Here is a 25,419-nt window from a genome sequence, read left to right on the forward strand (position 1 = left end):
ACACACACACACACACACACACACACACACACACACACACACACACACACACACACGCACATACACACACAGTCTAAATCCTAACCGTGTGTGTCACAGAATTAGTCAGTGCAGTGGCGCACTGCATTATTGTGGTTAGACATTTGTACATTTTGGATTAACAGTGCGTAAAGTGATTACACCAGGTATAACTGGTACGACTCGTTTATCCATACACTGAAGAAGTGGAGCCACTTCATGCACCGTCTGCGATAATGATGCTGTGTTTAAGCTGTGATGCAGTGTGGAGACATGGAGAGCTGCATTATCGGCTTGTTATGTGCAAAGATGCAGCACATGAGTGACTTTCTGGCATTTAAAAAAAAAGTTTCTCATTTTTGTCTTTGTGGTTGTTTTGGACAAAGTTTCATAAAACTAGTGGTTAGTAGGTACTTAACCTTAAGGTGACTTAACCTGAAAAACAAGAAGAAAAACATACTGCGTGCACTGCTTGATAACACTATTCGGGAAGCTTATAATACAGTTGGTGATATGTAATAAAAAGATAATGACACAAATTTGAATGTGAATCAGACCGAAAGTCATGGGTCATATAAAGGGCCTTGAGGCGACTGTTGTTGGGATTTGGCGCTGTGTAAATACAATTGAATTGAATCGTAGTAATGCATTCATTAATTATTGCAGGATTATGCGGCCAGACGATGCCAACGTTGCGGGCAACGTCCACGGTGGCAACATCCTCAAGATGATAGAGGAAGCCGGATGCATTGTCGGCACGCGGCACTGCAACACACAGAACGGGGTAAGAGACAACAGCCACTGTCTTTCTGGACTGTGCTATCGTACTGTTGGATAAATGAAGTCAAGGAAGTTCTCCATAAGTTCCTCTAATGTTCATTTTTTTGTAGCAGAGAGGTGTCATTTATATAATGCACTGCAGTACTAAATGTTTCTATTTTTTAGCACCTGAATAAAGAGACTAAAATATGTTGTGAATAATAGTGTTGAAAACTTCTGTACTATAAGTGTGAATTGACAGAAATTAATGCAAGAAACTAAGAAATGATAACCATTACTTTTACAACTCAAATTTTAAAAAAAGTTTAAAAAAATGTGAAAAATTAATTAAAAACACAATAAAGGAAATACAAAATCTCAAAAGGGAGTTATTTCTGTCTAACTTGCAGTTATACTAGCATTAAAAACATATTTATCAAATTAGTGAAGTTTCCATCCATCCATCCATCCATCCATCCATCCATCCATCCATCCATCCATCCATCCATCCATCCATCCATCCATCCATCCATCCATCCATCCATCCAATTCTTCCACTTATTCATTGTACTGGGCTAGGATATAGCCTGCCAATCACAGGGCTGACACAAAGAGACAGACAATCATTCACATTCACACCTAAAACCAGTTTAAAATCTCAAATTAATCGAAACCCTGTGTATGTCTTTGTGGGAGGAAGCCAGAGCACCCAGAGTGAACCCATGCAGACAAAGGGGAGAACACACAATCCCAGCCTGGATTTGAATCTAGGACCTTCTTGCTGCGAGGCGACAGTGCCTCACAGACAGTGACATCTGCAGTTGTACACTTCATTAACCTCATTTGGACTATACAACCTTGCTCAGTGGTATTATTTTTATCACTCAGTGTACAGTCATGTAACTGGGGGAATCAACCTCAGTGACTCAGGATTTTAAACCAGATTTTCCCTCTGATCTTCCAGCAGAGCAATTTCCAGATTCCTGCCATTGCAGTCAGATGTTGTGATTATGTGACTATGTGTGTATAAGTTTTGAGTCTGCTGTTTGTCTTGTATAGGACCGCTGCTTGGCAGCTCTGGTTCGGGTGGAGAAGACAGAGTTCCTGTCCCCCGTGTTCATTGGCGAGGTCACCCACGTCACTGCTGAGATCACGCACACCTCCAAGCACTCGCTGGAGGTCCAGGTCAAAGTCATGGCTGAGAATATCCTCACAGGTGAATCGCTGTGATATTCAAAAATGAATGCCTAACCCTGACCCTTAGCCTAAACCTAACCATAACCTAAATGTAACCCTGTCACTAAAACCACATTTTGAGTCTCAAAAATACCTTCAAACTTGTGGAGGTGGGCATTTTGTCCCCATAAAGACTGTTGGTCCCCACAAGTATAGTAACATTACAATTTTTGTTCCCTACAAAGATATGTAAACATGGTACACACACACACACACACATTAAACCTGTTTGGGAACCGTTTCATAGCATTTTTCAGTTAATAATGAAAGGGAATTTAATTCACACAAACGATTTTAATCCTGCTTAGTTTACAGAAAAACTGTTTGTTATAAGATAAATTTAACATTAAGCAAGCTACTTTTGACTGCTCCCTTGCCACAAGGGGTAACCACAGCGGAAAGATCTGCAATTTTTAATTGACCGATTTTTATATCCTAAACAAACCCAAAGGGGATTTATGTGTCCAGTGGAATCTAACCAGCAGTGGTTAACTGCACATCAGCATGCACATTGATGTAGGATTTCTGCTTCCTGGATGATTTTGTTTGAGTCGCACTACTTTATCTGTGCATCATTGTTCACCTTTAGCCTCATTCTCATCATTTCAGAGAACCAATGGTATGGTAAACATTGAAACAGGAAGTTGACTACAGAAAGATAAAGTTGACAAACACAGATATACAAATATCTGCATGTTCAGCATGTACTGTAAAAATTGGGGCTGCAACTAATAATCTTGTGTTGGGGAATCTGGAACAAGTAACTATTTGGATCTTTTGCTTGGAAATATCTTAATCAGTTCTCAAAGAGCTCTGTTAATTATTCAAAAGATTAACATGTGACATTAAAAAAAAAAGCAAAAAAGCAAACGTGTGTGTGAAAGTTTAGCAGTAAGCGTTATGGTGTAAAAAGTGCATAGGTGCAACTTTTTGTCTGGTTATTTGTGCAAGTCAAACATTAGTTTTGTCTTTATCTCTTTGTCTCACTGTCAGGAAGAAATATTTATGAATCGGAATTTATCTCTGTGTTTCACACGTTATTTCTTAAATTGGAAAGACTTCTTATGGAAATATTTCATCACTTCTGGAAAATTGGAATACTTAACGATCAATGAAAAATGACTTCATTGTGATATTCCGCTGTTTGATCACAAGAGGGCAGCACATAGTAAGTGGTACTGCTTGTGGCAGCATGAATAATGAAACTCTGCTTTCACAAGGGACTGCATTACGTGCTGTGATGGGGGAACAGAATGTAAGAGCGATCCTGATTTCTAGAGTATTTGGCAACTGATGATGTTTCTAATTCTGTAATACACGTAATACACTTTATTTATATGTGTGCAGGTTAACTTGAACACACAGGCTCCTGCAATTCTCAGAGTACCTTAGGTAAAGATGCAGAGACCACTTTGGGTTGCTGTATCTGAACCTTTAAATGGCACGGGGACAGAAGTCTGCCTGTGATAAATGTCTCTACAAATTTAATGTCTTAAGGCACTGTAAAGTATGTAATTAGGGGGTTATCTGTGAGTTTTGGCAGTTTACACCAGGTGCAGTTTTTAAGTATGAAAGAAAAGCAAATTTTAATAGTTGTGCAGTGGTGGTGTCCATCTTTCAGCTGGTGAAACTAAAGACGGGAGGAAATGGAAAGAGAGGCAGATGGAGAGCAGCAGACAGACATATCGATGGGGAAAAAGATAGCAAAGAGAATTTAAGAGGAAAAATAGCAAGAGTAGCGAAGAGATAGAAAGAAGGATGAGAAAAAGGAGGTGTGGGAAACAAAAGAAGTATCCCCTAGACAGCCGTTGCCCTAGCAACAGGCTTATACTGGTTGGTTGGCTGGTTGCTGGGCTGAAAGCAGGTTGACGGAGGCGGAGGCACAGATATGAGGTGACAGGTGGAGAGCAGCATACATACGTGCAGGCACCAGAATGGACAGCCCTCTACAGTGAATGGCCCGTTAGGAAGGACCCCTAATGAGGGGGAGATCAGGAAGCAAGCACATGGACTCGAAGCATTGTTCAATTTGGTTCAAACATTTCTAACAGGGGAGGCATTTTCAATAAAATGGAATCTAGCTTCCATTCCTATATTCACTATTTATTCACATCAAGTTTGTCTTAGAAAACATGCTAAGAAATCCTAATTTGCATTGCAATATGTAATAGGTTTTAAAGCAGTAGTCCACAGTTATAGAAAATGACACAATGCATCTTCTGGTACTTTCAATCATTATTAATTTCTAAATTTTCTGTTCTCTTGAGAGTGAAAAATCTATAACTACACTCGCATAAACAAAGAAAAAGGATTCGTTCTGAGGGTTTGAGTGTAGGTTTAGTGTCAGGGCAATGTGGGTGTAGTGTAAATAAGAGGAGTTGTAGCCCGGGGTGGGAGCAGGCATGGAGGTGAGTTCCTCTGGGACACCAAACTTTGCTACTGAGGTCTCTGGAGGCTGTGTGGGCCAAGCACAGTAATAGAATTAGTTTATATTGTATGCTAAATTTTATGTACTGTAAAAAGTACACTGTTTTCCTGGTTCACACTTAACAGCAACTTATGTTAGTCACAAATACCCCCCCAAAACAAAGTCAAGTCAAAGTTTATTTATATAGCACATTTAAAAGACTAGTGTACATCAAAGTGCTTCACAATAAAACCGCAGTGCGGGCAGAACAAAGAACAAATAGTACAATTATACTTAAAATTGCATTTACATGGTGTAGTGCAGGCCGAATGAAAGTCAAACTAATTTGTTTCAAAAGCTAAGTTAAACAAGTGTGTTTTTAAACGAGATTTGAACGATTGAATTGATTCCAAAGTACGAATTTCGACTGGGAGATAATTCCAGAGTCTAGGGGCAGCGATGGAAAATGCACGGTCACCTCTGGTTTTTAAACGAGACCTTGGTTGCATTAGGAGCAGTTGGCTGGAGGATCTTAGTGCTCTCTTTGGGTTGAGGAGATCAGTTAAGTAGCTAGGGGTCATGTTATTTAGAAGAGAAGAAAACAAAAGTACAAAACTGCTACAGATATTAATCATTTGAAGCGATCGAAACCTGCATATAGTAAAGTGAGCTGGCAATGTGAAAGACTTCATTAAACATTTAAAGGAGAGCCCGAGAAGGAGCAGCAGCTTGGTGGTGTAGTAGGTCATATTTACAGGAAGTGGGTCATATTTGTTTCTATACTGTAACTATGGCTGTGCATTTGAGTTGGCGCAGCTGCTAAAAGCCAATGGTTATGCATTTAATGGATCTATTTTTGTCCAAATCTCAGTAGAATACAGTATGCTCAGCTGTGGCCGAGCACATGTTTTTAGTTTGTATTCTTGTTAGATGTGCACTTTTGTGCCTAATTTTTTGAATGCATATTTGGATGTTCCATGCGCACTTCATACATGCATGTGGGTTTTCGTCTGTGTTTGGCCCTTTAAAAGGTTCCTGCAGGGCAGAGAGGGAAGAGAAGATAACGGGAGCAGACATTATTTGCTTCTGTCATGTTGGCTTAGCATCAGGCCTCACACAATGTGGCCCAGTCAGACACGGATGCCAAGTGGATGTACCTGCACACATTCTCCGTCACAACGCATGCACGTACCCAACACACTGACCCACGCCCATACACACACGGGGTTGTGCAGGGATGACCTGCATGCATGCAGAGCCTCATATGTGGACACTTTAGACACAGAAAAAGAAATCACACACCTACGTGTTCTCACACCCACACTGAATGAGCACAGTTTCCTTCTTGCTAAAAGAGAACACATACCGAGACAGGACTGGCAGGTTTTACATATTCCCGACCAGCTCTTTTCCAAGGCAGAAGATTGATGGATTGCTTAAAACAGTAATACAGAACAAAGGATTTTACCAGTTGTAGACCAGAATATGCACTTTGTGTATTTTCTGGTGTACATCACAGGGTGTGCATTTGTGCAGCCATGCATGCTTTTTTAGCTCTGTGCAGATGTTAATGTGCATGCTCCTTGTATCTTGCACTCTTTGTGCAAGGATCTTTGCATTTATTTAATATGTATGTGTGTGTGTGTGCGCGCGCGTGTGTATGTGGAGGAGGCAATCATCCAGGTTCCACAGTCAGTCAGGCAGCATCTCGTCAGGCAGGCCTCAGTCACAGACCCTCAGGGTAAGGCTGCCTACTGTGGGCACGAGCCGTGATGATTGTCCCTGCTGGGGGGATTGCGCATGCGTACTAACATACACATGCACTCACAGTCAGACCTACACACACTACAGCACGTGCAGATTTGCAGATGTGAGAATACACATACATAATGAAATGCCACACTCTCTCACACACACACAAACACTCGCCACTTTAGAGAATGTGCACATACACGCACACACACACATGCACACACACATACACACGTGCGCTCTGTACATTCATATAATGTGCTTGTGCTCAGTCACTCATGGGACTCGCATATATATATATGCAATGCTACTTGTGTTGCACTCTGGCGCACATTCACATGAACACGACATACACAAATCCCTCCTGTTCAACACACATGAGCAGGGAGAGAGCTGAGAGCGCAGCATTGTGGGTTTGATGCTTAAAATGTTGTAACCATGATAGTTCCTGTCCTGGTAGGTCACAGAACTGCACATCCTCAGAGTGCTACAAGAACATACAAACACATCTAAAATGGATTGTTTTAGCTTTAAATTCAGCTCAGCAACATAAAAAAAACCCGATCATGCTTTTTTTTTGTAATAGCGTAATTGTCATTAATATATTTATATGAAGAAAATGTGTTTAAATCTAACACAGAAAACAATATACTTAAAAATACCACACAAAAACCCTTAACAATAAAGCACAAGACTGGTTTGATATGAAGGCATCTCTTACTTTTTTTTTAAAAAACATGATGCTACAAGAAAATGAAGGTTAGTTTAGTTTAACAGGGAGTTGTTTATGTGGACTCACAATGGAGTCTGTCAACTGTGCAGAAGCTTTTTGTCTCACAGCTGGATTTTCCAGATCTTTATTTTGATTGAGAAGAGAGGTCCTCGCAGTAACGATGTTCAATTCAGTGTGCTAAGCACAAACAAATATTAAAAAAAAGTTTACATTGAGTATCAGATAATCCTCACTCAGAAAGCACTGTTAGAAACTCCGCTGCTGCCATGATTTAATCTATTCCTATCAGGCTGTAACATTCCCCAGAGAGGGAATGTAGTATTATTAAAAGTAATGGAGCCTTGGCTGAGCACAATGGAAAATCTGTGGTTTTGATCATGGGGATCAAGTACCAAGAACGATCCCCTCTGCACTGTCTCAGAGCCTGGAACAGGCTGTTCAGGAAGGAGAAAAGAAAACAGGGTCTTTTTTCTGCTTCGAGAGAGAATTAAGGCGAGTGAGTAAGAGACCAAGGGGAGAGCACAGAGGTGAATCAGTAAAAGACACAAATCAAGTGAAATAGCTCATGGTGAAAGAAAAAGGAAAGATATCGGGTAAAGGACAGGAAGGAAGAGCAGGAAAGGTGAGAAATTACACACACTGAGGTTGTCAGACTGGGACTGCCTAAAAGGTTTTCATTTGAACAGAAAGTGTGAATTTTACTATGAAGTCCTGATTGATGCCTTAAACTTAGATTAAAGGAACTGGAAGATGTATGAGTCATGCTGGAGGGACGTTGTCCCCTACCACCCCCACCAACATAAGCACCCATGAGCCGTGAGATCAATACCAAAATGCTCTTATTTCTAATTAAATATGACACAGCTTAGTGTTTTAAATGCTGCTGCATATTATGCTAAAAGAGTGTCTGTGTAGTACTTACAAAACAACACCTATTGGATTCTTGTTCCATAATGAGGGTTTTTATTTTTGCCTGTCTCTTCAGAAGGTGAAGCTGTCCTTTTAGTGATGTTATACTCCTGTAAGAAGAGCCAAGTGATACTAGTTGGCTTGTATCACGTGCAATGTCCTTTCTTGCACAGGCAGTTGCAATTTTGCACATTAAAGCACTCACTGCACCGCTGCACTGGTCTTGCTCCACTGACACCCCATATATATTGGAGGGGGGAAAAAAGGTGCCTGCCACTGCTAGGTGCCATTTCTCTCAGCTGTCATAATGCCTTTTACCATTTATGCAGGCCCTTGTTCCAAAGCTGTCACTGCCTGAACTTGAAAAATCATCCCCAAAGTCAAGCGAGATCCGTTAGCGCAGAGTGTAGAAATTTGACAGAGCAGATTTGTGCCCGTGGTTCATGGAGCCAAAAATCTTCCTATTCTGCAATTCGTAAATCCAAACTAAGTAAGCAAGCTGTTCCTCCTGCTAGTTCAGACCCAGCTTTTGTGAGTCTGTAGACACGTGTCAAAATCAACCACTTTTCTAGTAATGGTCACTTTTACATGCAAACAGTCAGACGATACTGACCTTAAAAAGCAACTTAAAGGCTGCTTCAGCTCGTCAGTGGGGCTGTGTCGTCTACGGTTGTACCCTTGACAGTGGGTAGTGATTGGTGCCTGCCTACAAAGAACAGTCTTAAACTTAAGTGTTTAAGGTATGTGCTAACTAAAAATAAAGACAAAATGATAGTTTATTAAATTTTAATGAAATTTGCAGATTGTTTCGCTGAAGTTTAATAAACTCCTTGCTATCTAAAATATAACAGGACACCGGAGTAAATTCTCGAGCATCTCACACTTCTGCTGATTAGTTGTTTGCTTGATGTTTATTCAGCTGTGTAAAAACTTTAACTTTAATCTCAGCCAAACCGATTCACTCAGGAACAAATAACATACTAAAAAAAGCCAAACAAAAACATAACAAGTTATCTAAGTGACTTATATATCATGTTTAACCTGAGTAGCGAAAGACGGCGGTGGGTTTGAAAACGATATGCCAGGAGTCCGGTGTTCTCACGGGCTCTAGTGAGCCTTTCCCCCGGCTAGCTATCGTGCTAGTGGGTAACAGACGTCTCCGAAAACGTCGGAGCGCTTTTGAAAGTATGTGGTGTCTTGATAAACTGAGCACATATTTGAAGTTTACACAGCTACATTCTCGCCTGAAAATATGTTAAACTTTATTTTGTGACCCAAAAAGAATAATAAGAGTAATATTAGAACTAACTAGCTGCCGCCATTGTTGGAAACTGAGCTGGGCTGCGCTATGAATTCTGGGACACAGCTTCTTCTTCTTCGGGGTTTAACGGCAGCTGGCATCCTTGTACATGCAGTGCTGCCATCTTCTGTTTCAGTGCGTTATTACACTCTTAAATCCTGCTACTTATTCCTGCGTCTTTTGGGATCTTACAAAGCTTCAAACGACGCGTCGACTATTAAATTAGTCGTCGACGATTTTAATAGTCGACGTAATCGTGACTAGTCGACTAATCGTGGCAGCCCTAATTAAGGCTGCCACAAACGATTATTTTGATAGTCGACTAGTGACCGATTATTTTTGCGATTAGTCGACTAATCAAATCCATTGGACGTAAAACGTACAGCTTATTGCACCAGCACCCATCTGCTCTCATATAACTATCATTAGCTTACAGCTTTAAGGGCACTATTTATTCCTTGATGTTGTGACAGAAAAAAATATACCTTTAACAAGGGGGCCATATTACATATGAGGAAACCTACTGATTTATATTACATAAATTGCTACTTTTAGGACTAAACTGACATGTCCGCTGCACTTTTCCAGTCTCACAGATGACATAAAGTTTTAGCTTACTCATATCTGTACCTACAGTACACATATCAACGTTTAATCTAACATGCAGTACTTTGGACTGTGGGAGCAAACTGGGGTGCAAAGAAAATCACCAAACACAGTAAAAAAAACAGCAGAAAGGCTCAAACTCATACACTCCCTGTTGTGAAGTGAATGCTAACCTATGTCCCCGTTATACACAACAAATGCTAAATGAAAGTTATCTAAATGCTTTCTAATTGCGCTGAGGGTATATTTTAGATTTTGCATAATTTATTTTTGTTTTTGGCAGAACATAGACTGCTTCTTCTGATACTGCACATAAAAATCTTGAAGAAACAGTGAAAATAAACAACTTTCACTGCATGGGATCATATGTGTACTTTGTGTCCCTGAGAAAAGCATGCAGAGTTATCTTAAGGTCTAATAATTAGCCCTAAGGGGCACATTGTGAAACTGTTGTATTTTCAAGGTCTGCCTCAAATTTGTCTTGCCTTCAAAATGTGCTATGCCTGTAAGCGTGATGCAAAAGAATATGTGCTGTTTCAGTAGATGAACTGTGAAGGATAAAAGGTTGCAGCCTGGACGAGGATATGGTCAAACATTGACATTGTCTCCATTTGATGTAGAGGGATTTTAAATTCAAAGCCGGTTATCTGGTTTCTTTTCGATCAAAAAGGGCATCAGTCGTACTGGGAATGGTTCATCCATCCTTTCTTCTTCCCTTCTCGCTTCTCCCACCACCCTAAACACAGTTCACTTCAAGGTCCATCAGTAGCTAATAATAGAGTAGAGTCACTCAGTCTTGGGTAGAGTCAAGGATATGTAAATATCCCTCCCTTTTTCCTGTGGGCAACTTCCTGGTTGCTGACAAAGGCGGGCACAAATGAGAGGAGGAGGAAAGAAGCATGGTTGGCATGGCAACGAGGCCTGGCTGTCTGCACAGTTTTTAACTCGGGTGTAAAATGCAAATGCTATTTTCCCAGGAGTAGCCTGTTAAAAGCTGCTCGCTCAGCTCTCTTCTCTTAACTTCACATGTTCTCATGCAAATATCCCAGCTGGTTCACCGCTGAGACACATATTAAATGACATATTTTCTCTAAGGCTGTAAAGATGCCTTATTTTTAAGCCTGTGGTCATGCACATTTATGAAATTTGACTCAAGTTATCGTAATAAAAATGCAAGACGTTCAATAAAACATTTTGCTCATTCAGGCCTCAAAAAGGACTTCAAAGCTCGAGAGCTGAAAAAGTTAATCGGATATTGTAGGTAAAAAACCCTTTAAAACAGTAATTTCACTTCAACCTGCTGCCCCGATGCTGCCTTTAATCTGCGTGCCATAACAACGCCAACCTAAAATAGCCCCTCTCTCTCTGTGTGTGTTAGCAAATTAAGTGAAAAAGTGTGGGCAGAGTAGAACAGATATATCACTATGACAACCTTTCTGGCTGATTGCGATGTAATGTGACTTCTATGAGTTTTGTTTTCTGATCATCTCGTTCTGAATTTTCTGTAGGAATTCAGAGTCAGTGCTACAGTCTCCAACTGCCAAAGCATTACACTGTGGTATAACCAACATACATATTTGTGCAGACACTTGATGATGAATGAGTTGCCATGGTTTCATTGGTTTCATAATTACAACACTGAAATGCAGAAAATTCAGGATTTACAGATATGCCGGGCTTAGCTAGCTACGTGACTGTGAGTACTTGTTTTCTGAACAGGCAACAACTATTGTGTTTGAACACAAAGTGTTTTCTTCTCCTTTCTTTTCACAAGAAAGACGAATCTTTTGCAAACAGGCAGCGCCAATTGACTTGTTAAAAACTGAAGTGGCCTTTATTGTGGTATTAATAAAAGTGTCTGTTTTGACAACAGCCGTTTCAAAATTCTTTGCTCCATTGTTGTTTTATTTGAAAGACATCAAGATGTCAAAATTTCTCGCCAATTAGATTATGGTCACAAAAACGTTGCTTCTTCATTTGGTAGAAATGACGCGTTCCCTGACATTTTCCCTAGGACAAGTACTCAACCTTTTCTCTGTGACTGCAGGTGCCAAAAAGCTGGCCAACAAGGCAGCACTGTGGTACGTCCCCTGCTCTCTGCAAAATGTTGACAAGATCATGGAGGTGCCACCCATCAAGGTACATGGAAACTCAAATTGCTTGCATCTTAAAATTGTGGCAGCTTCTCTGTGTCTCAGTGACCTTTCCACCCACCTTCCCCCAGCCCCACATCTAAAATGACACGAGCAAGGCTATATGGTCAAGATAGAAATGACTGACATTTAACAATGTGAAAAGTCCCTTTCACTCATCTTTGTTTTGAATACCTGCTTGTTGCAATTCTTTGCTGTACTCCTTGTGCATTTGTGCAGAGAGTGGTGTTCGAGTGGATCTATGCACAAGTGTTCAGCATGTTGAATATATTCTTTCTACAGTATGCTAGTGCTGAACAAGAGGAGGAGGGCAGGAAGCGCTATGAGGCTCAGAAGATGGAGAGATTGGAGACCAAGGCGAGGCCTGAAGAGATGATGCCATCTCCACCCAACCCAGGTAATATATTCAAGCTCAGGGTCCCATATCAGTTTGCAGATACAAAACCACAGCTATAGAAGTCGTTTCCCTATCTTACAAGTTTTCAGTGATGATGCAGATATGAGTGAAATTTCTTCCATTTCCTCCCTCATGGGGTTTGCTAATAGTATGCCATAAAAATACTAAAAATACTGTACAGCCATCTTTGTTGTTGCCCAATTAATGCAGTGACGGGAGAAGCAATTAGTTTTTTGATGTATTTTCACTGCTGGCACCATGAATTCATGCTGAGCTGCAGCAGGAAGTCAAAAGCAAATGCTTTTTTCAAAGTTAAAACACAGAGATATTATTGCTGAATATCAAGATAAAACAATGATAAATCAAGCAAGTGAAGAATCCCTGGAGTGCTCTCAGAGCGCGTCCACAGGAATACATTTAAACATTTAACATGTAAACACGTGGGCCCTAGCATCCTCACAAGAGCACTTGAAGAACTCAGAAATGGATCCATTTGGAAACACTGCTGCGTGGGCACTTCTTTTCTCATTTCTGAGGCTTTCTTTCTCTGGCAGGGGGTGATACCCTCTTGAGTTAGCTTTAAAAACACCTCCTAAGCCGATTTTTTTCAGAGCCACTAAAGTATGTGTTTTACTTTGACTGTCTTCACACACCAATGGCAAATTGGCTGGTTCTTATATTTCGCTTTTTTACTCCACTTGATGACTTAAAGTGCTTCACACAACATGGCTCATTCATCCATTCATACCAACAATTATTTCTCCGTTTAAGTGCTTTCAATCTAACATTCACACTCTGATCTCACCAGTTTCAGCACCACTCTCACTAAATGTCCAGGCAAAGACATCTGTTTTATTTTCTTCTTCTACTTTTATGTTTCTTCTTTTGTAGTATTTTCTATAAGTAGTCAGGCCTCTGCTTCTTGTTTACATGTTGTAGGATTGAGTGGTCATGTGCTCTACATTTACAGGTGTGCATTAAAAGTATTGTATTCATCATTAGGTGCTATATACATGTATTCATCCATATTAAAACTGTAAAGACTCTAATCGAATTCCCTAATTTTGTCACGCTGCTTCATCAGAGGATCCACCAAAAGGTATGTGATCAGCAAGTAGCATGGCAGAATCTATTTATGCATGAAGGTGTTGTTGGCATTGGCTTGCTTTGCTCACACATTTTATTTTTAAATGAATTCAATTTTTTTTAGGCTGACCGATACAGACATATTTTAAGACTGATACAGATAGACAGATTTGTTTCTTTCAGAAACACAAAACAAACATAATTCCCTGTTTATTTATTATGTGCACTTGTTTTTGAGTCATTATTAACACAATATAACAGTAAAATTGTGGATTAGTTGTGTATGTGCCTTTGCTAAGTGCCTTGCCAACGGGGAAGTTGCAAGAGTGCCCTCTGGTGGACAAACTCTGCAAACCCACTCCACATAACATGTCCGAAGGGTGTTTCTCCCATCCTTCCCTTTTTTTTTCTGTTTCAAATCTTAATTTGTCACTGCTGGTTATACATATCAGTACCAATATATTGGTAAATGGCTTATATTGAATGATACAATAGCCCTGTTCGTAAAGCTCTACCTTAAATTGTTTATTATTTTTTTATTTTTCTGTTGAATGGGTGTTTGTCTGTTTGCCTTGCAGAAAAGCACACTGTTGGCTTTAGCCAGTCGAGCCTGATTCATCTGGTGGGCCCTTCAGACTGTACACTACATGACTATGTTCATGGAGGTTAGTCTATTTCTTTTTCTAGATACATTCACTGATGAAATGTTGTACAGTTAATTTCATACACTAATATGTATCTGAGAGCTGAGCATTTAGCATTTTTTTATGCTACAGCATGAGGGGACATGAAAAAACACACTAAATTCTTGATGAAGATTTAGGTTAACTACAGTCTGGCTTTTAGATGTGTCTTCTATAAACTCAGTGTTATTAAACACATGACTCATTAGTCATGACTGAAACTTCATTTATAGAATAAATTATTAAGCTGTTAAAGATAGAAATACATTTTCACACTATCAAAGAGGGCAAATTAACATAGCATTACATGGTTCAAACTAATGAAGGCTTCATACTTCCTCTTAGCCTTAATCCAGTCTTAAGCATATATATTTTCTTCACATCCAAAGCTATATTACATGAATGAATGGGTCGGATGTTGACTGCTGCTTACTAATTATTTGTATGAAGAGCCTACACACAACAGTAGCTGATGCTACTGTATTCTATGCACATTCACTGGATACTTTATAAGGTAGACCTCACTAGTACTGGGCTGGACCTCCTTTTGCCTTTAGAGCTGCCTTAATTCTTCATGGCATAGATTCAACAAGGTGTTGGAAACATTTCTCAGAGATTTTGGTTCATGTTTACATGGCAGCATCACACAGTTGCTGCAGTATTATTGGCTCTACATCCATGATGTGAATATCCTGTTCCACCACATCACAAAGGTGCTCTACTGGATTGAGATCTGGTGACTGTGGAGAACATTTCTATACAGGGAACTAACTGTTATATTCAAGAAACTAGTTTGAGATGATTTGAGCTTTATGACATGGTTTGTTATTCTACTGGAAGCAGCCATCAGAAGATGGGTACACTGTGGTCATAGAAGGATGCTCACTATCAAGAGCAATACTCAGGTAGGTTGTGGCATTTAAATGATGGAGCCTAAAGTTTGCCAAGAAAATATCTCGTGCACCATTAAACCACCATCACCTGAAGCACTAAAACAAGCAGGATGGATCCATGGTTTCATGTTGTTGACACCAAATTCTGCCCCTAACATCTGAATGCTGCAGCAGAAAATGAGAATTCAACATGTTTCCAATGTTCTATTGTACAATTTTGGTGAGATTGTGCAAACTATAGCCTCAGTTTCTTGTTCAGTGCTGAGAGGAGTGGCACCCGGTATGATCTTCTGCTGCTACAGACCACGGATTCACTGCTTGTTTTGTTGTGTCTCCAGAGATGCTCCTCTGCATGTCCTGGTTATAACTTGGTTGTTATTTGAGTTACTGGTGCCTGACTATCAATTCAATGCAGTTTGACCATTTCCAGAGTACTGCCACTCACTGGATATTTTTCTTTTTCAGACCATCCTCTTTAAACCTTAGAGATGGTTGTGTGGGAAAATCCCAGTAGATGAGTGGTTTAGTACCTACAGCTGTGCCACGTTCAAAGTCAGTTAAATCACTTTTCTGATACTCAAATATTGATATGCCTATATTCACTGAGTTGCTGCTATGTGATGAGCTGATAAGATACTTCGTTTATTGAGTTGATCAAGTGTACCTAAGAAAGAGGCTGGTGAGTGCACATCAAAGATAATGTAAGAAAACAACCAAAACTTGCTATTTGCTCAAATCAGTAAAAAGTGAAATTTTAAAAGTGCTTTTAGTTTTATTCACACTGTGTGATTGATTCACTAACAGCTGCTGACAAGCCATTTCGGAGCTCAGTGTTTTCAAGTTGCCGTCTGCCATTTGTCATCTGCGTCTGTCAGACTTCTTTGTCATTCTCACGCAAGTAAAACAAAGAGCATGAATGACATGCTGTTTAGTATTCAACGCAGGGACAGGTCAGCCCATTCACTGCCTCAGTACAGTATGAAAATTCTGCAGGGAGTTGTGGAGGATGAAACAGCTGCTCAGAGTGGAGAACATACAGTAAGGCAAACAGGTTTGGGCAAAGTGAGACAGATTTAGAGGCGCAGAAGAAGATAGCAGCAAGGAAAGACATAAATATAATATAGTATATACTGTGTTTGTTTTTTGGTGTTAATGCTTGTGTTAAAGTAAAGGCAGAGTAACCCATGTCTGTGTAGGTTCTGTGTAGGTGGAGGTTAAAGTGGGATTTTGCAGGTGGGGGAACAATAAATATTGGTGTACCAGTGCACTGGAGGGAAATGACTCCATAACAAATAAGTCTGTTTCTCAGGCTTGACGCTCTTTGTGGATTTTGCCAGCTAAGTTCTTCCATACATATGTTAAATCAACCATCAACCATCAGGGCTACTTTCCAGTTTCTAGCCTGTATAAAGGCAGCATAAAAGTAGTATTTGGCAAGTTCTGCTAAAGAGCATTATTGGTTTAAATTTAAATCGATGACTCTTTCAAAAGGGCACCTAGAAGCGATTCCTGCAGCCATACCTAAACACACTTATTTTGAAAGATTATCTAGATTAGTTTTTGATTAACATTAAACATAAAACAAAAACTGCATGCGCAGAATATCGGTTCAGAATTTGCCAACTTATCTCACAAATACGGGTTTAAAAGCTGTTTTCCTCTGGAAGGTGTATCTGCCACCATCTTTGCAGTTGAAAAATTCTCATATAAATTTAGTGTCATTTCTGTCTCTTATAATGTCTCTACTGCAACCCATGACCTTACCTAATGGTGACCATGGAGACCGCACTCTGCCCTGCACCACTGCATCTAGTCCATCACTGAAAACTGTAAACAATACTGCAAATCACCCAGTTTAGCCTGCTGTGCTCTGCTGTGCACTGACAATAGTCTCTCATCTTCATGTCTAGCCCTTTCATTATTACATCTTTCCCCTTCGCGAAGAGTAAAATAACACACATTAGCATTTTTTTTTGGCCTGGAAAATACAACAACTATACCTTTAAGTAGGAGACCCACTGTGTGCCAAACTGCTCATATTTGTTGAGCTATTTGAAATGTTGCAGGAAATGTACGCAGGTCCCTTGGGTGACTTAACTGCCTCGGTGGCAATAGCTGCAGGACATGAAGCCCATCAGATGTAATTACTCATTAACTGAAGGCGCAGGAATGCTTTTCTGGATCGTTCCGTCCCACTTTAACCTCTAGGTGCAGGTGAACAAAGAGGAATGTTCCAGTCTTAGATGGCAAATGGATGTCTCTTTCTCATTGCTGAACCAAAAAATACATCTTATATAATGTTGTCAAACAAGCAACAGAAAAGAACTCAAGCACAGCATCAAGTATTAGTGAGAGTTAGCTGTTAGATTGATTTAGGTACTGCACTGATGATCCACAGGCAGACTGCAAGGGGACTTTTTCCTCAGAAGCAGACACCGTGACACAGCAGATATTGACTGCCTGCGATTGAGAACAGGTAAAACCTCAGCTGACACGTATGCAGAAATAGTTGCTAGTTAATTTGTAAATTAGAAGGGTCAAATGGACTGGCAAAAAACTCAAGGACAGGAAAAGCATTGGCTGGTCCAGCACATTTAGAAGCAGGAGAGGCTTCTACTCCCCTTCATAACCCAGGGGGTTATGAAAGAGTGGCTCCAGGAAAACTTGGTGGGCAGGATCAGACGGGTAACTGCCAGATTCAATGCTCTGCCAAGTAAACAACTGTCTGAAGTTAGCAGATCAAGTGGAGAGACTGGCTCAAGGTTTATACTTTCAGCCTCATATTAGCCCTAGCTTGGGGGTTACTGGAAACATGCAGAAAAGCATACGTGAAACAATCCTCAAAATCAACACTGTTGTAAAGGAACATTTCTTCTGGATGGGCTCATTGTTCTTCCTTGAGCTTTTCCATGAGCAGTGCTATATTTGAGTCTGTTCTTACAGTAACAGTGTCTGTTCATATTCAAGGTTCAAGGTTCTTTATTTGTCACATGCATAGTTATACAAGTATAACACACAGTGAAATGTAGCCAAGAGGACACAAAGGCGGGCTGAAAGAACAAATAATAATGACAGAGAAAGAAGCAACACAGATCAAATACAAGAAGAATTTGGACAAAATCCTTCAAGGACAAACTGGTAAGAAGGGACTGGTCATACAAATGGAAAAGGAAAGGAAGACAGGAAGCAAACTATAATAGGAGGATAATAATGAAAAAGGAATCTACATATAAAACCCAAGACAATGACAAATTGGTTCCTTGGGTAAAAACTTCCCCTATGAACAGGGAAGAAAAGACTTAAAGTCAGATATGCTTTGGAAGCTACCATTCCACCTGAGCTTTCCACCTGGGGTGACCGTGGCTCAGGAGGTTGGGAAGCGTATCTGTAACCGGAAGGTCGCTGGTTCAATCCCCGGGCTCTCTGTCCTGGTCGTTGTGTCCTTGGGCAAGACACTTTACCCTACCGCCTACTGGTGTTGGCCAGAGGGGCCGATGGCGTGATATGGCAGCCTCGCTTCTGTCAGTCTGCCCCAGGGCAGCTGTGGCTACAACTGTAGCTTGCCTCCACCAGTGTGTGAATGTGAGAGTGAATGAATAGTGGCATTGTAAAGCGCTTTGGGTGCCTTGAAAAGCGCTATATAAATCCAATCCATTATTATTATTAAAAAAGGAGGTAAAGGTGTTTTTAAATGTATCTGAATTAACCCTCATGGAAAGCATGCAGGGATTGATAGAAGTATTCTGAGTGTGAAGGATCCCTGTTATTAGTTTGATGGAACACAAAGCTGTGACTAAAGCTATGAGGTCTGTGAGTGAGAAGTTATTTCTCCCATTTGTAGAGGAATTTGTGCAAAAACTATCCCTGTTATTGTAGTGTGCACACAGAACAGACAGCTTATGGACCATGAAAAACTATTTGCTGAATTTGTAAAAATACCGGTAAGCACTTGGATTAGCACGACTGACTTTACCTTTAACCCCCCGCATAACAGAGGCACAGTTGAAGAACTGCTGATTTAATCCAAGGAGAAACGTCCTTGAGAAGCATTTTTCTTGCTTTTAGTGCTCTTGGTGTCCTAAGTGAATGGAGAACATTTATGTGCATGTGTGCACTGTTGCATTGCTTAAGTAACTACTTGGGTGGTTGTCGTTCTGTGTTACTTGCATAACGGCACTCTGGTGTTATGAGGAGGAATGCAATAAGGGAAAAAACAAAATGCTGAACAACGAAGCAGGAAATAAACCACTGAAACAGTGAGCGGAGCTCTTTGTAACAGGAGGTACATGTGCTTGTTATCTGTACTTCATGCTACTTGAGGTGTGTGGATTTCGGGCATGTTAAAATTTCTTGCTTCAAAAATTCAACCATTTTTATGTAGCGAAACTATTTTTTAATAGTATTATAACTGAAAATCTGTGTCTGTACAACCCTGAACAGATCTTTTTAGTTTTTTTTGGTTTCCTTCTGGATGCTGCTGGGTTTTATCCACACTTCCCCTAAAAACAACCTTTTTTCAGTGTACTTTAGAGAAAAAGAGAAACAAAGCACTGTGCAAACAGAAAGCGAACTAAGATTAAAGGCAAGACAAACAATGAACGCAACGAGGGTAGCATAGTCAGATTTGATGTTTAAGCCAACTGTAACAACAAAAATCTGCTTATCTGATGTTTCAACCTTATAATAAGCAAACTCTTACTAGAAGGCATTCAGGCTGCCCTTCTAAAAAAGAAAAAACAGCATTTTATCAGCGCAGACCAGATGCCTTTTATCAGTTGAGATATATTGTTTGGGCTTCGATGTTCTTGCCTCATGCTGACATTTCTATTGAGGTCAGCTATGTAAAGAGGCCATCAGAGAGACACAGTATATATAAGGAGGAAGAGAAGCAGAAGAGAGATGTTGACTGAGAAAGAGAGAGGTGAAAAGGAGACAGGACGGGGCAGCGGGGGCGGGGGAGCAAGGTGGGACATATAAGTCTCGCACGTGTCACGGTTGCCTTTTTAATTAAGAGGGTTTGCTGAGAACTCTGCCCAATTAAAAATCAAATGTGGAACAAGCATGCAGGTCATTTAGAACGCACGTATGCACACGCTGCCGACTTTTTCTGTACATGCCGTTGCTTGTTAGGCAGTGTTCCCTGTTGTTCGCTTCTGCTGCCTTCACTGCACTTAATTTGTTTACATAACCAAGTGAGGTCACAGAGCCAGGGTGCACGCTCTCAATACCTTACAGTCTTTTCTCCACTTGGGTAAGGAGTCTGTACAGAAAAGGAGTGGGTGTTCCTGAGTTGTTAGACGTGATTGGCTGGAACCACTTATGTCACCCCTAGATCAACTGGTAATCCTGACCCTAAAACAGCCATGTCTAACAGCTGAGGAAGGCCCGCTGGTTTCCTAAATAAATCAATTACCTCTTGACCTGTTTTGGTTTCTAGCATGCGGATGCAATGTAGTTTGGATATTATTCAACAAACTTCCAATATTTTTTCAAAAGTTTATTTTTAAAACTGATTTCTACTGAGGAATATAGTCCCTTTGAGGTATGTGGTGATATAGAGCACTGTTTGAGAAGCACAGTTGGTTCCTTTCATCCCAGCAGGTGGTTTAGAGACAGATGTCTCAAAAATTAGTCACACAAATCCAAAACTATATGCATGACTACATAGTGCCAGGAATAAATGAGAAAACACATCAGTGGATTTTGAAATGCAGTTCTGGTGCTTTCACAATCTATGGTGAAAGGTCTTCCTTTTCCTTTTTTTTTTAAACTTTTCTTTGTTTTGTTGCTTATCCTTTACCATCTGCTTACTTCTCCTTATTATATCCTGCCCTCCTTCTCTCTCTCTCCCTTCTCTCTCTGCCCGCTCCCTCCACCCATTGTGTTCTAAGGAAGCGTGCCACCTGTTTCTATGGAAACAGCAGCTGATTGCCACAGGTGGACACCACTGCGACCCGATTAAAACAACTAGAACAAAAAAAACAAAGCGAGAGAAAAATAAAAAGACAACACTGTAAGCTGTGTTTTGTAATGTTTGTCCACGCATATGCCATGTTATGAAGAAATCGTGGACTGCTAATAGACAGAATGTCTCTCATGCCACTGATTAATGTGTGCATCTGCACGTTGTGGTTCTGTGCACAGGTTCTTTTGCTTTCCCAATCTCAAAAAAACAAAAAAACAAAACCAAAAAACATCAATGATATCTCAGAAAACCACTCCTGCAGAGCTAAACCAATGCATCACAGTAAGAAAGCAAATATTTAATCCTGATTTTAAATCAAGTTTGATCTATAATTAAGTTCAATTTCAAATTTTGTTTTATTTATATCACAACAACAGTCATATCAAGGTGCTTTATATTGCAAGGCAACGACCCTACAATAATTCAGAGAAAACCTCAACAATCAGACGATCTCCAATACTGTGCAGGTTTATATGAAAGAAAAGATTCTTTGGTTGTTCAAAAACATATGCATTACAAAAACCTTTTAAAAAATTACAAGTAAAATATTTGAAACTGCTTATGGTCATATTCATAGAAGGAAAGCACAGGAGCTACATGATGTTAAAACCAGGCATTAGCAGGGAGTAGTGTTAGAGAAGCTTTGGTTTAATTGTGCTAAACAATATCTTGAAATCAATAGAAGAGAGAAAATGCACCAACTTTAACTATCGCAAATTGATTCAGCGCATCACAAGCTGATAGACTGGTATAACAAGCCTGTGTTGGATCCTATGTGAGTTTATTTATCTCTGCCTACCCAATAAAGTCACTCTGCCCCCTCAACTGAATTCTGCTGATATACCTCAAGTATAAGTTGCACTAATTGTGGGGTCTAAGCAGGTCAGACTTTCTCTGAAAATAAAAAGAGGCGATCCATTAACTTGTGTAGTCAATTTTAAAGCATGACCATGCTCAAAAATTGCCAAACAAATATATAGTGTATTATGTGTTTATCTTGTTTTTTGCTTTTTTTGGTTTGTTTTTTTGGAATAGCAAAGTGACTTGAGCCAATTGTCTCTTGTTAAAGTTGGTTTCCTGTCCAGTTCGTATGGTCTTCTGCTGATCCAGTCTGCATGTCCAATTCACATGGATACGCACACTCACCGACCACTTTGTTAGGTACACCTACTCCACTGCTTGTCAAAGCAAAACTCTAATATGGCAGCTACTCAGTGCATTCAGGTATGCCCATATAATCAAGATGAACCAATAAGGTTAAAACCGAGCATTAAAAAAAGGGAAGAAATGCGATTTAAATGACTTCAGCAGTTGTTGGTCTATTTCCGAAACTGCTGATCTACTTGGATTTTCCCACACAACCATCTCTAGGGATTAGAAGAGAGTGCTCCGAAAAAGACAAAATGTACACACTGAACGCAGCTCTCTGGAGGTCAAAGAAGACTAGCTGAACTGTTTTGAATTGATACAAAAAGCAACAGTTAGTAAGATAACCACATTACAACCAAGGTATTTAGAGAGGCATCTTAAAGGAACAATACAGGTAAAACAAAATAGCGCAGTAGTGAAAACTATGAATTAAGGAAAGATGAAAATATCAAAAACTGTAGCTCCTGGAAAGGTCGCTTGAGACAGGCCAGAAACCTCCACTTTATAATGCCCAAATTTACAAATGAATAGAAATGAACTTTTTATAGCTCCTCAAAAAGCTCTTTAGTCTCTATAGATAGTTTTCCCTCTCATATAATTTTGTTTTTTATAACTCACCAGGTGAAATTATAATAAATCTTACATCTATCCATTTTTATGGTTGTCCTCCATGTTGCTTATTCGTATGTTACTTACCATTAATTAGTAGGTATTTCTTAACAGAAAGCAGCCATGTCAATCACTCTAATGAAGTCCAAGGTTTACATGTTGAAAAATAATTGACAGGAGAAGATGAAACACACCTTCATAGGTGGCGAATCCCTTTATCGAAAAACATATTTTGGTTTTTTTTGTTTTTTTTTACAGAAATTCCATTACAGGAATTTTATGAGTCATTTTCTGTGGCATCAGGTAAATGGTAACTATGACCGTGCTTGTAATTAGCACATATAGCATTTTTTAGGAGGCACACGCTGTTTAATAAAGCTCACCCAGAACGTTAAAATATACAAAAAATGTAGCGTATGGGACTTTGTAAGAAGATGTGGGTGGGTTGCTGCATGGCAGTAATGTTAACAAGAGCTGTTTCTATAGTAACAGCTCATTAGGAGGCAGTTTGAACCATTTGATACTGTCCATGATTAAAGCACGTGTTGGGGGGTGGGGGCAGAATTGTGGACAAAATTGTCAGCTGTAGATGAGGACAGACAAAATGCAGGACAGAAAAAAATAAAGACGCAGTTATCGAAGGGGTGAGTATAGGAGGCCATGAGAGATCGCGTAAGAGAGGCTGAGGTCTCTCATGCTTTGCTGTCGATATCCTTTGGTCTCACACGTCTCTGCCTTTCATCCATGGGTGCCTTGCGTAATGTGCGGAGCTGGTTCTAATTAAAAGTGCTTGAAGTTAGTACAGAGAGTTGATGGGCAACAAGAGCTGCCTGGAAGACTTCCTTCATTGTTCTCATTGTGCCTGTTGCCTATGGAGAGCATTGTCCGTGAAGATTTGGGAAAATCGTCACAAGGAATCTAATCACTGAGGTATTCTGCCCCGTGGCAAACTGGGCTGCACTACGGACTTGGTTGCTAATTGCCCTTTTTTCCCATTGGAGTGAGCTGTCTTTCCTCTTCACACACACGCTGCCCCTCCCCCTCCCGCCTTCTGTGTTCCCACCCTACGGCAAAGGGAGAGTCATAGTGTGCCATGTCATTCTGTGAATGTGTAACGCCAGGCCCAGGGCTGACTTGGCCTTGCATGTCCTCTTTTGCAGTCTCACATTGAGCCTCACTTTAACCTTTTACATTGACTGTACAGAGAGATTTGTGCAGGAGTTGCATTAGCAGTTCCTCTGACGGTAGTGATTAATCAAGACAAGCATCTTTGGTCCCCAAGGACAGTGCAGTCTTTAACTTGATGTGGCACAACATTGTAGTCATAGGGTTTTGTTGCACTTGGTAGTTTGGGAATCCAAGCTGATCTTGGAAGAAATAAATGATATGCAAGCATTTATTTGGGTTCAAGAAATGTGGAATATGTGCAGCTAAAATGAGTTGTCAGCAGTTACCTGATTTTGACTGTTGTCTCTTCTGTGGACAGTAAATAAGACACTGCATTTACCAAAATTGCAGTTTAGCTTTTTTAAAATTAGCTTTTAAAATTTATTTCAATTAGTACAAAAAATGTCTGCCAGACAGAAGTGAACCTTTAAGTGTCAATAATGCATTGTCCATGATGTTCCTCCTATGTACGTTTTCATGTAGTTCATGTACACTAAAAGTTGCATATTTCGTGCACATGTTACACAGCCGCTTATGTGCTTAAATGTTGGATTAATAAGGAACTATACACAGTAAGTAAGCACTTTAAATAGGCGACACGTGGCATGTAGTAGGATGCAGATGAAAAGTAAAGGGCTATATGAAAGAAGTTATATCTTATTGATTTTATGTGTATAAAACATGTTTTTATTATATATTTAATGTTTTCTGTATTTAATGCTTTCTATTCTATTCTATTCTATTCTATCCATCATGTCCTGTCCACGTAACAAAATCTTTTGGTTTTTTTGTAGCTCTGGTCAGCTTTTTAATAAAACAACTGGGGTCCTAGCGTCCCCCATGTTCTTTATACACACTGGCACGCACTGCTTTTCCCCAACAACAACTTAATTTAATAGCAGCGCTCTGAAGTAAATACAGCCTATAACTTTACTGCTGCTGATGAGTAATGCTAATGAACTAGTCTGGGAAGTGCTAAAGCATTTTCCTGTAATTTGACAAGCATATGTTGTGGAAAAAAACAAACGTAAACTTAATGAATTTTAAAAATGTAGATAATGTTGACGATTCTTCATAATTGCCTCTCAGCAAGGTCATTAAACTTTTAGCGAAAAAGTGCTTGTAGTTATTCTTAGCCGCCAGAAGTCTCTGGGTTTATCTGTTGACGCATGGCTGCTTCCGACTCAGATACTTTGTTGTTTGAAATGACGACAAACAAGACATTAATATAGAAAATGGAGCTGCACTATCTACTTACTGCTTATCTGGCTCAGTTAGATTGCTGCCTTAAATTCTACTCTCAGATTTCAGCTTCAATTGTAATAACTTTGTAACAAATCTGAGTGTATGATTTATGTATAATACAATAAATTATCTTTTCACTACCAAATGCCTTAACTTTAGTGGAAAAGATTTACATAAAATGTTGCAGTTCATTAACAGCTGAAAAACAGCCCGATGCCTGGATGGTTATCAGTTTATGTCAGGGAAGCAAGATTTTGCTAAGCCAAATATCAATATTATTATAACTAAGAAGCTCATCATTCAAAAACTGAAATGACCTTTAAATAAAAAGTCTTCCTAAAATCCTAAATGA

At 39.8% G+C, this 25,419-nt stretch overlaps 1 protein-coding gene across 4 annotated transcripts in view; it reads left to right on the top strand.

The window, feature by feature from the left end:
* acot7 (acyl-CoA thioesterase 7) overlaps positions 1 to 25,419 on the top strand; it is a 57,598-nt gene that overhangs the window by 5,076 nt on the left and 27,103 nt on the right. For 2 of the 4 annotated variants that reach the window (XM_005941192.3, XM_005941190.3), the window contains exons 2-7: positions 685 to 802; positions 1,837 to 1,993; positions 11,768 to 11,859; positions 12,156 to 12,270; positions 13,355 to 13,369; positions 13,935 to 14,021. In XM_005941192.3, coding sequence (XP_005941254.1) covers positions 685 to 802; positions 1,837 to 1,993; positions 11,768 to 11,859; positions 12,156 to 12,270; positions 13,355 to 13,369; positions 13,935 to 14,021 — 584 coding nt within the window. The remainder of the gene's footprint in view (positions 1 to 684; positions 803 to 1,836; positions 1,994 to 11,767; positions 11,860 to 12,155; positions 12,271 to 13,354; positions 13,370 to 13,934; positions 14,022 to 25,419) is intronic. The other 2 variants (XM_005941193.3, XM_005941191.3) reach the window with 1 other exon arrangement.

This window comes from Haplochromis burtoni, unplaced genomic scaffold (genome assembly GCF_018398535.1).
Source record: "Haplochromis burtoni strain Fernald_Lab_line unplaced genomic scaffold, NCSU_Asbu1 Contig_60, whole genome shotgun sequence".
In the NCBI taxonomy this organism is placed as follows: Eukaryota; Metazoa; Chordata; class Actinopteri; order Cichliformes; family Cichlidae; genus Haplochromis; species Haplochromis burtoni.